Source organism: Pipistrellus hanaki (assembly GCF_964339955.1).
Source record: "Pipistrellus hanaki genome assembly, chromosome: 10".
Taxonomy (NCBI): Eukaryota; Metazoa; Chordata; class Mammalia; order Chiroptera; family Vespertilionidae; genus Pipistrellus; species Pipistrellus hanaki.
Window position 1 is genome coordinate 2,765,801 of NC_140512.1, and position 14,544 is coordinate 2,780,344.

The 14,544-nt window shown below is 56.6% G+C and overlaps 1 protein-coding gene across 3 annotated transcripts in view; it reads left to right on the plus strand.

Moving 5' to 3' along the window:
* DOCK4 (dedicator of cytokinesis 4) overlaps positions 1 to 5,339 on the plus strand; it is a 165,242-nt gene extending 159,903 nt beyond the window's left edge. For all 3 annotated transcript variants that reach the window (XM_084897150.1, XM_084897152.1, XM_084897151.1), the window contains 2 exons: positions 1,697 to 1,758; positions 4,743 to 5,339. In XM_084897150.1, coding sequence (XP_084753276.1) covers positions 1,697 to 1,758; positions 4,743 to 5,216 — 536 coding nt within the window. In that variant the 3' untranslated portion in view covers positions 5,217 to 5,339. The remainder of the gene's footprint in view (positions 1 to 1,696; positions 1,759 to 4,742) is intronic.
* Positions 5,340 to 14,544: the final 9,205 nt, after the last annotated feature.

Consider the following 14,544-nt stretch of genomic DNA (forward strand, 5'->3'; position numbering starts at 1 on the left):
CTGACCAGCTGCCTCCTGCACGCCCCCTCCTGGGGATTGAGCCTCCCCCGGGCATGTGCCCTGACGGGGAACTGAACCCTTACCTCCTGGATCATAGGCCGATGCTCAACCACGGGGCCACCTGGGCCGGGCAGCCTTTCTCTTTAAAGTAAAACTCTGCTGCCAGGTTTTCCTGTCGTTGCCGTAGCCACCGGTGGGCCTGAAAGGCTGGGGGTGCTCTACGCAGAGCAGGAACCAGTGGCTCAGCGGTGATGTGCGCCATGTCACCGGGCCTGGGGTGAGGCCCACCCCCCGCTGGCTGTGTGCTCTGCCCAGCCTGGCTGTGCGGCTCCGGGGGGAACGTGGAAAGCAGTTGGGCCGCGGTCCGTTGGGGCGGTTCGGGTCCCAGGCCCATTGGGACCTGTGGGCAGGGCCCTGGCAGGGCTGGTTCAGGCTCCGTGCAGAACGCCTTCCAAAGAAGCAGCTCTGAGCCCGAGCGGCAGGGGCACAGGAGGCTCACTGAACCCCGAGCCAGGAGGAGGCCCGGCCCCTGGCAGCCCCCCCGCCACGTTCCGGGCGGAGCCTGGCTCTGGGTGCGGGCGTGCACTCTCCCATGGTCTCCCACGATCTCCCCACTGGTGTGAGCAAGCGTGACAGACCCTCCCTGACCCCGGGCCCGGCGCACACAGGTGACTTACCTCTGTGGTCAGCGTGGCCGGGCCGCTCCCTTCCGCACTGACCCTCCCTGTCTGTCCTCCGTCCTCATCTGTGCTCGCTGTGGGGGCCGGGGTGTCTGGGCTGTCTGTCTGTCTGTCCTGCTTCAGCCTTTCTGTGGTTTCCTGTGTGTTATCCACGTCCCGTGACAGCCGGGGGACACGGGCAGCTGAGGACAGAGCTGGTGGGTGTGGACGAGAGTTTCCTGCGGTTCGCAGTGGGGGAGGGGGTGCGCTTAGAGGCCGGAGGCTGTGCCCCTGGACCTGGCCAGTCTGCGCTGCCCGGTGACCTGGCTTCCCTCTGCCACTCACGCCCAAGCAGCAGTGTCTGCAGACTGCTCCCGGCCCCCACCCTAACCCTATCCCCAACCCTAACCCTATCCCCAACCCTAACCCTAGCCCTAACCCTAACCCCAACCCTAACCCTAACCCTAACCCTACTAACCCTAACCCTAACCCTACTAACCCTAACCCTAACCCTAATCCTAACCCTATTCCTAACCCTAACCCTAACCCTATCCCTAACCCTACTAACCCTAACCCTAACCCTAACCCTAACCCTATCCCTAACCCTACTAACCCTAACCCTAACCCTACTAACCCTATCCCTAACCCTACTAACCCTAACCCTAACCCTACTAACCCTAACCCTAACCCTACTAACCCTAATCCTAACCCTATTCCTAACCCTAACCCTAACCCTACTAACCCTAACCCTATTCCTAACCCGAAACGGGAAGCGGCTGAGGAGCAGCTGGGCTTTGGGGAGATGGAAGCAGTGATGGGCCTGTTGGGAAGCCCTGCCACGGGTGTGGCTTTTCCCTCCTCCCCCAGTCCGGACGCTGCCCATCTTGGGCAGGTGTCCTTAGTCTCCAGTGGCCCCTGCCCAGTCCTCCTGCCCGGTCCTCCTGCCCGGGGCCACTCGTGTGGGCTCGCACACGCAGAGGGCACGCGTGGGAGTCCGCCGCCCGGTGTTTCTGAATTGACACTCTCTCTCTTCACAGCTTCGCCTGCGAGACACACAGCGCCCGTGTCCCCCTCCCCTGCCGGGCGGTCCCCGTTGAAGGTACGGTCTCTCCTTGAACTGAGCCTGGGGTGGGCCCCTGGTTCCCTTCCCCCCGGGAGCCCCGTCCATCAGCAGGGCCTTCATTGGCAGGGGGCAGGCAGAGAGGTGGGGCAGGGCCAGGGGCGGGGAGGGAGCCGGCCTGGGCAATCCCGGGGGCGCCTCCTCCACTGAGCAGCCGCATTCAGTTACTAGCCTCGCTCGCAAATGGCGCCCCTGAGGGTGTGCAGCCCGGAGAGAGACGCCGAATTAGGAAAGAAACATGGTCCCAGTGTCACCTCCTAGGACATGCTGGGCCTGCCCTGCGTTTAAAAGGCATGAAAGCCCACAGCACCTTGAATCAGCATCAGGATCGAGATGTCGGAAATAGCATCCAGGCCTTTTGCCTTCTCATCAGCCTCGTCCACTCTGACAGGCCACACCCAGTTTTCTCTTCTCCTATTTTTTTTTTAAATGTTTGTATTGATCTCAGAGAGGAAGAGAGAGAGAGATGGAAACATCAATGATGAATCATCGATCGGCTGCCTCCCGCACGGCCCACACTGGGGATCAAGCCTGCAACACGGGCCTGTGCCCTGACCGGGAATTGAACCCTGACCTCTGGGTTCGTAGGCTGATGCTCAACCACTGAGGCTTGCTGGCCAGGCTCTTCTCCTATTTTCTACCAAGACTTCTGAACACATTAGTGAAGAACAGGGCAGTGCAACGACGTGTTAAAGCTTTAAGGATCAGCATTTGCCTGGGTCTGTAGGCAGGGCTATTGACATCTCTGAGCGGACAGTCCCTCGGGGAGGTCACGGTAGCTGTCCCAGGGTAGGTGTCCCAGGGTAGGCGTCAGGCTGAGGGCAAGGCCTGCCAGTCCGTGTGGGCGTGGTGCCCAGAGCTGCTGCCCCGAGGCCGCTGCAGTGGAAAGAATGGTTTCGTACCTGAGAGACGGGACCCACACGCTCCCTGTCCCTTTCTCGGGGGAGATGTGTCTGGGTAACATCAGAGAGAAGCAGGTCCTGAGCGGTCCGATGCAGCAGCTGCTCATAGAAACCGAGAGTCTGAACCACGAAACCAAAAGGAGGGAGGGGATCGCAAAGAAGCGTGATTTTGTTTACATTGCCCGTTTCCCACAGAGTGCCAATTCCTTGCTCTCTTGTTTTTAATATATTTTATTGAGTTTTCACAGAGAGGAAGGGAGAGGGATAGTTAGAAACATCGATGAGAGAGAAACATCCATCAGCTGCCTCTTGCACGCCCCCCACTGGGGATGTGCCTGCAACCAAGGTACATGCCCTTGACCGGAATCGAACCTGGGACCCTTCAGTCCGCAGGCCGACGCTCTGTCCACTGAGCCACACCGGTTTCAGCTCCTTGCTGGTTTTGTTGTCTCCGCGCCGCAGCGGTTCGGAGAAAGCCCAGGGCCTGCGTCGGCTCTGCCGCTGGAGGGAGACTGTGGTCTCGGGGTGACAGGAGGGAAAGCCAGGGCTTCCCCCTCACCACGCACTCCCTCCCATTCAGACCAGTACCCGCACCTTTCACCTGGCTTTGCAGAGCCGTGATAGGACCGAGTCCCAGAGATTGGCCCTTAGAAAGAACAAAGGGACGGACATGTTGAAATAGCGGAGTGCTTAGTGCTGTGCTGCAGACCTGATGGCCTCACTCCCACCTCCGTGGCCACGTGGTCACAGCGGGGTCTGAGGAGTGGCAGGACGCGTGTTGTGACGCCTGTGCTCCAGGAGAGGGCGCTCTGCCCTAAGCTCCTCGCCCTGTGGTGAGCATGCAGGCGGTGCTTAAACCCAGGTTTTTCCCAGCAACTAAAGGGAGGAACCCTGCTCAGAGGGACTTGGCTCTCCTGCGGGATGGTGGGCGAAACCAGCAGGGCACTGGGACTCTCCACTGGCCCGGCTTCACCCCGGCCCCGCTCAGTGGGGGGGTCTGTGTCCCCCCACCATTCTGGTTTAAAAGGGAGACGAAGGACACGTGGGTCCGAGAGGACGTTTCACCAAGTGTGTGTGTCCCAGTGCTACCTCCTAGAACATTCTGCGTATAGGCCATTCCGGGATGAACGCAAACAAAGGCCCACGGCACCCGGTGGAGAAGGCCGTGGCGGGACGAGGCCATCCAGGTTCCTTTCCGGGGACTCCCACCTGCTGGTCCTCCCCGGAGGGGCCTGCCCCCGGGGCCCGCTCCACAGACCACCGCGTCCTCAGGACACCGGTCAGGGAGGGAGCCGTGGGTGCCAGGGGGACGGCCAGCCGCTGGCATGAATGGGAGAGGGAGCGGGGAGAACCTTGTGGCCAGGCGGGGACTGCGGCAAAGGAAGGACGTTACCCCGCGGCAGGAGGCAGCCCTGCTCAGCTTCAGGCCATGAGGAGGCCCGGAGCTGTGGTCGCTAGAACGTCCAGTTCTTGATGAAACGCCAGAATCTGGCTCCAACCACAGCATCTCCTCCTGCCTGGCAGTCACGGCATTGCCCGGGGTGGGGGGGTTTCCAGCCCCCTTTCCTGGGTCTCCACGGGGTCTGCGCTGTGTGCGTGGCGTAGGGGGTGGTCCAAGTTTCTCCTCTTCTGAGGACAAAGACCAGATCAGATTTGGGCTCACCCCGGCCTCCTTTTAAGGCAGCACCGCCTGAGGTGCTGGGGTCCGGGCTTCCACGCCCACATTCAGGGTGCGCATTCCAGCCATCACGGTGTGGCCCCGCCCCTCAAGGCTTTGGCCCCGCCCCTCCCAGGGTGTGGTCCCTCCCAGCGTGTGGCCCCGCCCTCCCAGCGTGTGGCCCCGCCCTCCCAGCGTGTGGCCATGGTGTGGCCCCGCCCTCCGGGGTGTGAGGCTTCCATGCGAGCCCCTCTCTCTCTCCCTCTCCCCTCTCCCTCCCTCTCTCTCTCTCCTTCTCTCTCTCTCCCTCTCTTTCCCTCTCCCTCTCCCCTCTCCCTCCCTCTCTCTCTCTCTCTCCCTCTCCCTCTCCCCCTCTCCCCCTCTCCCTCCCTCTCCGCCCGCAGGGCCCCGGGCCGCCCTCCGCGCCCTCCCCGGTGGAGCACCCGCCGGGGCTGCTGTCGCACTCGCCCGCGCTGTCCGGCAGCTGCAGCAGCGGCATCTCCTCGCTCAGCCGCTGCAGCGCCTCCGAGATCTCCGGCTTCGAGACCGCGGGGCCCGAGCCGCCGGCGCCCGCGCCGCCCGGGCCGGGGTCCGGGTCCGGGTGCGGGTCCGGGTGCGGGCCCGGGCCCGGCCTCGCCGCCGAGGAGCCCGCGCGCAAGGACAGCCGGACGCCGCCGCCCTACAGCGTGTTCGAGCGGACGGCGCGGCGGCCGCTGCCGCACAGCCTGTCGGTGCCGGTGCCGGTGCCGGTGCCCGCGCCCGAGCCGCCCGCGCTGCCGCCCAAGCCGCTGCCCGCGCGGCCCGGCGCCCCCGGCGGCGCCCGCAGGACCGAGCCCCCGCGGCCCCGGCCGCTGCCCCGGAAGGTGTCGCAGCTCTGAGCCCGGCCCGCGAGGACCCCGCGTTTACAGGAGGAGGAGGAGGAGGAGGAGGAGACGGTGGTGGAGGCACTTTACTGGCCGGACCTGCCCTCCGGAGAGGCGCCGCCCGCTGGCTGTCCGGGGGCCGGGGGTCCAGTGTCCGGCTGTCCGGGTGTCCGGCTGTCCCGCTGTTCGGCTGTCCGGCTGTCCGGGCTCCCGGCTGTCCGGGGGTCCGGGTGTCCGGGCGTCCAGTTATCCGGCTGTCTGGCTATCTGGGCGTCTGGCTGTCCGGGTGTCCAGTTGTCCGGCTGTCTGGGGGTCCGGCTGTCCCGCTGTTCGGCTGTCTGGTGTCCGGCTGTCCCGCTGTCCGGTGTCCGGCTGTCTGGTTGCACAATATGAACGTCCCGGCCCCTCCCCCGGGGGCGCGTGGAGGCTGAGCTGTCAGCCCTGCTGGCCGGAGGCAGTCAATGGCGATGAGACTTTTGTACCTTTCTCTGTCCCCTTTTGTACATGGTTCCCTGAGAGCCAACACAGTGCTGTCCAGCAATACGACGCGTGGCGATGTTGCATATTTTTACTGAATACTTGATGCTGAGAGAGCTGGCCAGGGCGATGCCCATCGGCCTGCCCTCCCTGGGGAAGCCCGAAGCCTGGCTCCTGGGCCCGCAGGCCCCTGGGCCGACGGGAGGCCGGTCAGACAGCAGGCGGCAGGGGCTGCCTGTGGGGCCGGGGATGGTCACTCCGGAGACCAGCTGCTCCTGGAGGTGGCTTCTGCCATCCCACAGCTGGCTGCTCCCCAGGTCCGCTCCGGGAGCTGGCCGGCCGGTCATGAGTGCCCGCACCGCAGTGTCCGCTGGTCTTCCCTTCCAGGTGCCGTGCCTTTCAGAGCCAGGATGAGGCGGGGGGAGAGGGGGTGCGGGGTGAGGAGCAGAGCCCAGGAGAAATGTTTACCGAAGCCAAGCCTGGCTTCCCCACCGATCGCTCCCGCCGCCAGAGCTGTCATGGAGGAGCGCCGATGCCCGTGGAGTAAACAGGCCCGAATTAATGGGTCCCATTAAGGAGCGTTCAGGAATCGATACGGGACAGTATTAAATCAATGGCGTAAATGAAGGAAAAGCCCCTCCGAGAAAACGTATTAGCATGCCTGAATGGCAGGAGGACTTGGAGGAGGCAGGGCGTTCCCTGTCCGTCCTGCACCGAAGGGAAGATTTCTACACCACCCCCCCCCCCGCAGCAGAGCTGCCCCTGGGCTGCCCCTGGGCCCTGCAGGGCGGGAGGGGGGGCGGCTGGGAGGGTCCCGGCGGCTGGGACCCAGGGGGGAGCACGGCCCCCTAGGGCGAACAAGCACCTTGCGTGTAGTGTTGTATTTTGTACCTGTGTGTGTTGTTCCTTTTACTGCCTGTTTATAACACTCACTTGACGATAGAGATGAACTGTATTTTAAATCACGCTGTTACATATTTCCCTCTTTTGCTGGGAAGCTCGTGTTGGGTTAACCGTGGCTGGCTTACCCGGAAGGCAGTGACCACTTTTTTATATTCCCCCAATGAACCCATCCAGCAGGTGTACGCTGGTGAGGCTGATTATAGAGGTTTTCTATAAGAAATGTTCAAGTATTTTTGTACATACCTGGTTAATTTTAATAAGAGGAGAAAAAAAAAAAAAGCAAAAGCGAAAAGTTGTGGATGCAGTATGAGTGTTATAATTATGCCAAATACTTTATGTATGAAAAAGAATATTTGTACATACGTGCTTTTAACAATAATTCTGCCATATTGACTTTCCAGTTTTTTGAATGTCAGAAAAATTAATATATGTTAAAATATTTATGTTTAGTGAAGGTATTCATAATTGAGAAAAGGAGCATATAAATTTTAGCTTTGTACCTTGCAAGTTTTGCAGTTGGAAATTTCTGGAACTAGTTTTTGCTTTTGATAACACTGTGTTTGTAATCATACCCTTAAAAGAGAAAAAAAAAAATATATATATATATAGGAAGCTCTGTACTTCTGTTGCTTTAAGGAAGAAAACCCTCCACTTCAGTAAGGTGACCTGCATACGATAACAAAGCTCCTTGGATTCCTCTTCCTCTGTAGTTTAACAGATTATTGTCGACTCGTGCTTGGGCACAGGATAAATCCATGCTACTTGCTCTTGAAGCCATTTAAAAAAAAAAAAAAAAAACTGCAGTGAGCAGTGGATCCTGTGGGTGTATGTCTGAAGCAGCTAGATGGCAAACACTTCAAGAGATTCTCTTAGCTCAGATGTTCCTACTGGTTGCTGCTGAATGGTGAACATTAAATAAAATTACCTGATTAATCTTGCTATTTCTGTGGTTCTTTCTGCCATCAGCATAGTGAAAATTTGCTCATAGCATCGTGAAAATGTCAGATTTCCTGGTTGGCTTTGATAACATCCTGTCTTGTGGTTTTGCCTTGGTTGATACACTTCCTCTACCTACAACGCTTATTGATGCCGTAGGAATGAGCGGGAAGGCAGCAGCGTGCTAGCAGGTTCCTGTCAGGGGAGAAGGGGAATTGACCCGGTGGCTGGCCATCCGTGGGACTAATCAGAGCCATCACAGTTTGTTTGCGTTAGAAAACTCGACACAAAACAGATTAACCGCCCGGAGTGGGAAACCTGTTTGAGAAACGCTGCAAAACGCACTGACTACCCCCCGGCCGTGGGTAAATCCCGGCTCTCAGGTGTGTGAGATGCTGTGCCGCCGTTCGGCTAATGGCCTGTCGGGAACCCGATGGCAAGCAGGCCCCTGTCTGACTCCGCTGCCCCATTCAACACCACGCCCCCCGCAGGCCGTCAGCGGCCTGGCTTGTTTCCCCACATTCACTAAGTGGCTTTAGAGCATGTTTGGGTCACTATCCTTACCGCCCAGCTCATCTGCGTTCAGATTCTACGAGTGTAATCACAGCACGAACAGCCCTGCTTGCCATCGAGGTGGTTTCTCCCTGATTGTCAGACAACAGCAAAGGGAGCAGCAGGTGGCACAGGCCGGCCTCCACGCCAGCCCCCACACCCTGTGGCCGGCACTGAAGCGAAGGCTTCGCGATCGATCGAGGTCAGCTTTGCCCATCTCCATAAGAAGGCCCTGGGAGAGAGGTGAGAAGCGGACAGAAGGCCATTTCGCTTACGTAACGATTACCCTCCGTTAGTCTTTCTCTACGCGAGTGTATTGGGTAGTGCTAGCCTGTCAGACCCGCGGCCCGCGGCTACATGTGCCGATGAATACTTTTGCAGCCCAGCCAGTGTAACGGTATGTAAGAAACTGTAATAAAACTTTATAACTTAATTTGTACAGCATCCTGTTATTATTAGCAACTGATTACTTAACCATGCTGCACTCATTTCCCTTACTCGCCTTACACGCAGGCTCACCATTTCTCTCCACTAATACTAGCAGCAAATATTTTAGCAGCAAGGAAATATTTAGCTTTTGGAGAACAAGAAAAATAGGCTTATTTGCGGTAGGCCTGCTAATTTGTGCAGTTATTCAGGGTCTGGTAAGTTAAATATTTTTATTTAAATGTGCTATTATTTTATGTTAACGGTGACTCATTTATTTCAGCCTTTGTAGCCAGCATGTGTCTACTGAAATAAACCTACGTTCCTATGACAGTTGGAGCTTTGCTGATTAGGCCTGTGTTGGCCTTTGCGTCTGACATGCTCGGTGTGGTGTTTCCACCTTGTTGCGTGCTGGATCCCGCAGGTGTCACACCCGCTGTGGTAACAGAGCCGAGTTCAACGCTGTCAGGAGAGAGCCCCGCAACTCAGGTCCGGCAGCGCCGCTCCGGGCAGGAGGGCAGGACCGGACTTCATTGAAAAGGAGGGTTTGGTGTAAGCTGGGTCTTTGAGTGAGCAGGCCTAGAGGGTATGTATAGCAGGCCTAGAGGCGGGTATAAGATCGTGGGGTAGCTGTTCAGGAGGTGGAAAGAGCAAGGCAGGGACTTTGGAGTTCACAGGTTAGAGCCTCAGGACATAAACTGTTCACCGATGCTTCCTCTCAGCCGTGGGATGGTCTGCTGAGACGTTCCTGTTTGGACGCCAAGTTCTGTGCCTGTTGAGACGCCTAGAAGAGGGAGGCCACGCAGACACACGGAGCAGTGGCGTCCGGCTCACGGGGACAGGAGCTGCCTGGACCAGACGGTTCCCATTCTCCACACGTAGGCGGCACGTGGCTGAAATCGTGGTGTCCCTGGGTGGCCTACTCATATTTGTTCGCTGTGACAGTAAGTATCTAGCCTCCTGCGATGACGTGTCAGCAGAGAGCCGAGACTATTCTTCAGGCTGGCCGTTCCCTATTAACGGACAGCAGATGGTGAGGTCAGCTCGTTAGCTCTGTTTACCCAATTAAAGGCTTAGCACATCTCGTTGGGAGAATCCGCTGTCAAGAAACCCACCTGGTCATAATGGACCATCGTTAGTAAGTTTATTCCAGCCTCCGTGGCCAAAAACTTAGATATGACTGCATCATCTCAATTATTTTTTTAATATATTTTATTGATTTTTTTTTTTTTTACAGAGAGGAAGAGAGAGGGATAGAGAATTAGAAACATCGATGAGAGAGAATCATTGATCAGCTGCCTCTTGCACACCTCCTACTGGGGATGTGCCCGCAACCAAGGTACATGCCCTTTCAGTCCGCAGGCCGATGCTCTATCCACTGAGCCAAACCGGTTTCGGCCATCTCAATTATTAATGTAGAAAACAATGCAAATTGCTTTCCTTTCCCAACTGGAAGGCAACAATGATGGAGACGGGGTGGGGGAAGGCAGGGAGCCAGCAGGCTTGCCACATGATTCTGTCCATTCTGCCTCTGGCACCACAGCAGGACCGGGGCCGGGGTCAGCTGCTCGGCGGGTCCCGAATCTGAGTACCACACGCTGACGGAGGGCGGGGCCAGCGCAACACTGATGAGAACACATGGGTCTGGAGCTCCCCTCTGCCCTGTGAAACCGGATTCAGTCTGGGGCCTCCTCTTGACCTTTCTGGAGGCATCTTCCTCCAGGAAAACATCAGCGTGCACGACCTGCGGCATGGAAGTGAGCCTCGACTTGCCCGGAGCGGAAGCTGGATCCCTGCTCCCTTCAGAGGCCTGAGGAAGAGCGATCACGCCTTCTCATTGGGAGGAATCAGGAGCGATGGGCTGTTCCTCATCGATGTTTGTAACAGAGAGCGTGCACGCTCTGGGTATCCCTACCCTCTCCCATGGCCCACCCACGCAGCTCACGGAGCTGTGCTAGTGCAACGGAGTGAAAACAGACACGTGTCTGCTTGGCCTGCCAGTGCTCCAGACCATGTAGTGTCCTCTTTTTGCTTTTTAGTCTTTTTTTTTTTTTTTTAAATTGATATTTAAAAAGGGAGGGAGGGAGAGAGATGTGAGAAACATACAATGGTTGCCTCCCACACATATCCCGACCAGGGTTTGAACCCACAACCTGGGCAAGTGCCCTGACTGGGAATCGAACCCTGACCTCGTGGTTCCCAGGCCAGCACTCAACCCCTGAGCCACGCCGGCCGGCCGGGCTGATGAAGCTTTTCAAACTGCCCAGACTCAAGGGGAGGGGCACGGACTTCGCGTCGTGATGGGAGGCGTGTCCCAGAACGGAAGGCCACGTTTTCAAAACGTTCAGAACGATCACGGTTGGTTTTTTGTTCGTTGTTGTTACCACGTCTACACGATCCAGAAACGGAAGTCTTCTGAGGATTCTTTTCTGAAAGAGCACACGCTTCTGCCAAACCACAATAACCAGAAGCTCCCCCGCTGGGTCTGAGGGGGTGAGACCCCGAGAACTGGGATTGCGAGTGAACGGAGTCCAGCATCGCCCTGCAGCTGGGGGCAGGCCGGGACGCTCCGAAGCCCTGGAATGGATCTTGACGCAGGATTATCCTCCACAAAGATGACAGATAACGAGGGGAACCATTGTACTTAACCTTGTGAAGTAAGATCAATGCAATTAAAATGAATTTTCTCCGGAGGCAGCTTCCCTGGCTGCATTTGCCTCTGGTTGGCACTTGAAAAAAGCAAAACTCTCTGAGAACATACTGGCATTGGGAGCAGATCCTTTTTGTTTCCAGAAACAACATTTTTTTTTAAAAAAAAAAAAGAAAAAAAAGAGGAATCGTATGCAAGCACTGACATAAACTACGCAAGCTGTGAATGGCTCACACAGATGAAATTATTCTGAGCGCTTCATCCTTTCAATTACGTGTAAGACATAATTTGTAGGAAAAGCATCCTTTCTCTTGCCCCACTCCAAAACACACATTAACAATTTTATTTTTTAAAAGTATATTTTTATTGATTTCCGAGAGGAAGGGAGAAGGAGAGAGACACACACACACATCAATGATGAGAGAGAATCACTGATGGGCTGCCTCCCGCACGCCCCCTACTGGAGATTGAACTCACAACCCAGGCCTGTGCCCTAACCATGAATTGAACCATGGCTTCCTGGTTCATAGGTCACGCAGGTTGGGTAACAATTTTAATTGTAACCTTACATGTATGTGCTCTCACTCCCTTCCTGCCAAACATATTCTATACTTAGATCCCAAAAACTTCAGAAAGATGTAATATTCTGCGTGTGGCTGTTAGAAAATACAGCCCCTCCGCTATCAGCTAGAAGCCCATTTGCAAACTGGTCCCTGGGGCCCACTTATGTTTAAGAAGAAAGAGGAAAACGATTATTTTGGCGCTTTGAAAAACACGCATAAATTTTCCAAATCGCTTTCCTTGCATTCTAGCCGATAGATCAAACAGTGACATTCTTAAGGCAAACAACGGGAGATGTTTTTGAACCCTGAAGTTGGTCTTCGGACATTGAAGAATGTTACCCGAGAAACTGCAATGGGTTATTTACCCCCGGGCCTGTTCCCAGACTCAAACCATCGGGACTCGCACAGACCTGGCAAAGCCTTACTGGGTAAACCGTGGGCCATGTTTTTCACAGACCTTCACCTCTCACAGCAGCTGCAGTCTCCATGGCTGTTTGTCTATGAAGTCCCTGCATTGTTTCTTTCTTTTCTTTTTCAATATATGTTTATTGATTTTAGAGAGGAAGGGAGAGGATGAGAGAGAGAGAAACACCAATGATGAGAGAGAATCATCAATCAGCTGCCTCGTGCATGCCTCACACTGGGGATAGAGTCCTGCAGCCTGGGCCTGTGCCCTGACTGGGAATCGGACCATGAGTACTGGTTCATAGGTTGAGGCTCAACCACTGAGCCACACTGTCTGGGCCTGGATCCCCTTCTTTGGTGCCACGGCAGGAGGTGGGTGATCCTGGGATGCGTAAGGAAGAGAAATCAGCGTCCCAGCACCTGCACCAAATGGGGCTGAAGTTTGAAAACTCCAAGTTGCCAAAGAAGCAAAAGGAAACCGCGGAGACCCCGCTGCACAGCAACAAGAGGAGAAAACGCGGAGCGTGTGGCTGCGCCCGGGACGGACACTCTGAGCCCGCCGCGCTTCCAGAAAAGGTGGCACCGGGCACAGCTCCACGCTGCCCTCCCCACGCCTGCCCCGGGGCCCTCCTAACCCGTCACCCTTTCCTGCCCGCCTCGGAGCAAGGGCCCCACTCTGAGCTCCGGCTGCGTCTGCTGTGGCTTGGCCTTGACACAGAGATGAAACCAGCAACCCCAGACTGAACTGAGTCCCAGCACCGCTGGCTGGCTGGAGGGGAGGCTGGGAGCGGCCAGCACATTCTCGGACAGCCCCCACGGGCGGGACGCGTCGGCAGAGCCTGCTGTGGACCCAGGACCAGCTCAGGCCTGCGCTGGGCTGCTCAGCTCCTGGCCTTCCAGCCCGTCGCCACACAGGAGTTGGGGTTTGCAAACTGTGGCTTCTGGGATCAGACAGAATAATGGTTCCTCTCAATCCATGGGCCCTGCGATGAGAATCGAGGGAGAAGGTTACTATCGTAGCATTGGATGGGCTGGGGGAGAAACCACTCGGAGCCATATGCTAATGAAATTCCGTTAGCTGTCAGATCAGCAGCTTCGGCTCAGATGTCCTGCTCCAGAAAACGGCAGGAAACGAATACAATGCAAGGCATCCCTGATGCTGCTCGGGTTTGGAGAGAAGTGATCGAACATCACGTGCAGCCCCGTGGATCCCAAAGCTGTGGGGATGGGGAAGTCTCAGAGTCAGAGCATGACCATCTCGGGGGGGTATTCCCTGGTTGGATTTTGTAGAAAAGGAAGCACTCGGATGCCCTATGGTGGGCAAACTGCGACTTGCGAGCCACATACTGTTCTCGAGCCTCAGCTTGCCGCTCTGTTGACCAATGAGTTTGACAACCACTGACCTAGACTCTGGATTCCAATAATTACAGGCTGTTGTTGTTCCTTGTGATTAAGCCCCTATCCCAGTGGTCGGCAAACTCATCAGTCAACGGAGCAGCAAACCGCGGCTCACAAGCCGCCGTTTGCCGACCACGGCCCCAAGGCTCCTGCAGGAGGCAGGTGGCAGGCAAACAGATTGTGATCTCCTTAACTAGCAGTTCTCACATCACTGGTCAGGTTCGTACTGTTACTACGAACTGAAACAAAATTAAATTGAGCCACAAAACTGAATGATGCATCAGATGGCCAGACCCACTATTCTCAACACGTTGCGGGCAGGTCACGAGACCCTCGTGTTTTCCTATCACACAGTGTTTTACCAAGCCTCACACTTTTAAAAGATACGAGCTTGTGAGAACATGTGATAAATAACTTCAAAGTGCAATGGGCATTTCATTTTGAGGCGTGCCTTTAACATGTACGTAAGATGTGTTTTGTGCTCCTTCAATAGAATCTCCTCTGGCCTCGGGGTAAAGTGGAGACAAAGCCTGTCTGCAATGAAGACAACTGCCCTTGAGCCGTGGGCTCTTAAAGGGCCAGGGACCTCCCTCGGAGGCAAAGTTCAAGCAAAGCCCAAGGCGTGTTTACCAGTGACCTCCCCCTGTCCCGGCAGCTGCTCTGGCACGTCCCCGGCACCTTCACAGTCATTCCGGGACGGTCCTTCATGTGTCCGCAGACACCACACTCTGCGATGGCCCGGCCAGGGACCGGCCGGCCCTGCACCAGGGCCTGCTCGAATGGCACCTGTTTCTGTCACTCACAATCAGCGCCGGGCTCCAGCTGGGAGAGGGGCGAGGTGCTGACTGCCTCTGCTCGCTCTCCCGGAGGAGGGCGCCTTCCTGTCAGGGGCCGCGCCTCCTGCAGCAGGCAGAGGGCACCTGTAGCTGCCGCCCTGACCTCCTGTCCCCGCTCTGACATCGGCCCATTCCCCTCTGTCCTGGCCTGGCCTGGCCTGGCGTGGCCGCCGCTGCCCAGCTGTAACCTCCGGAGC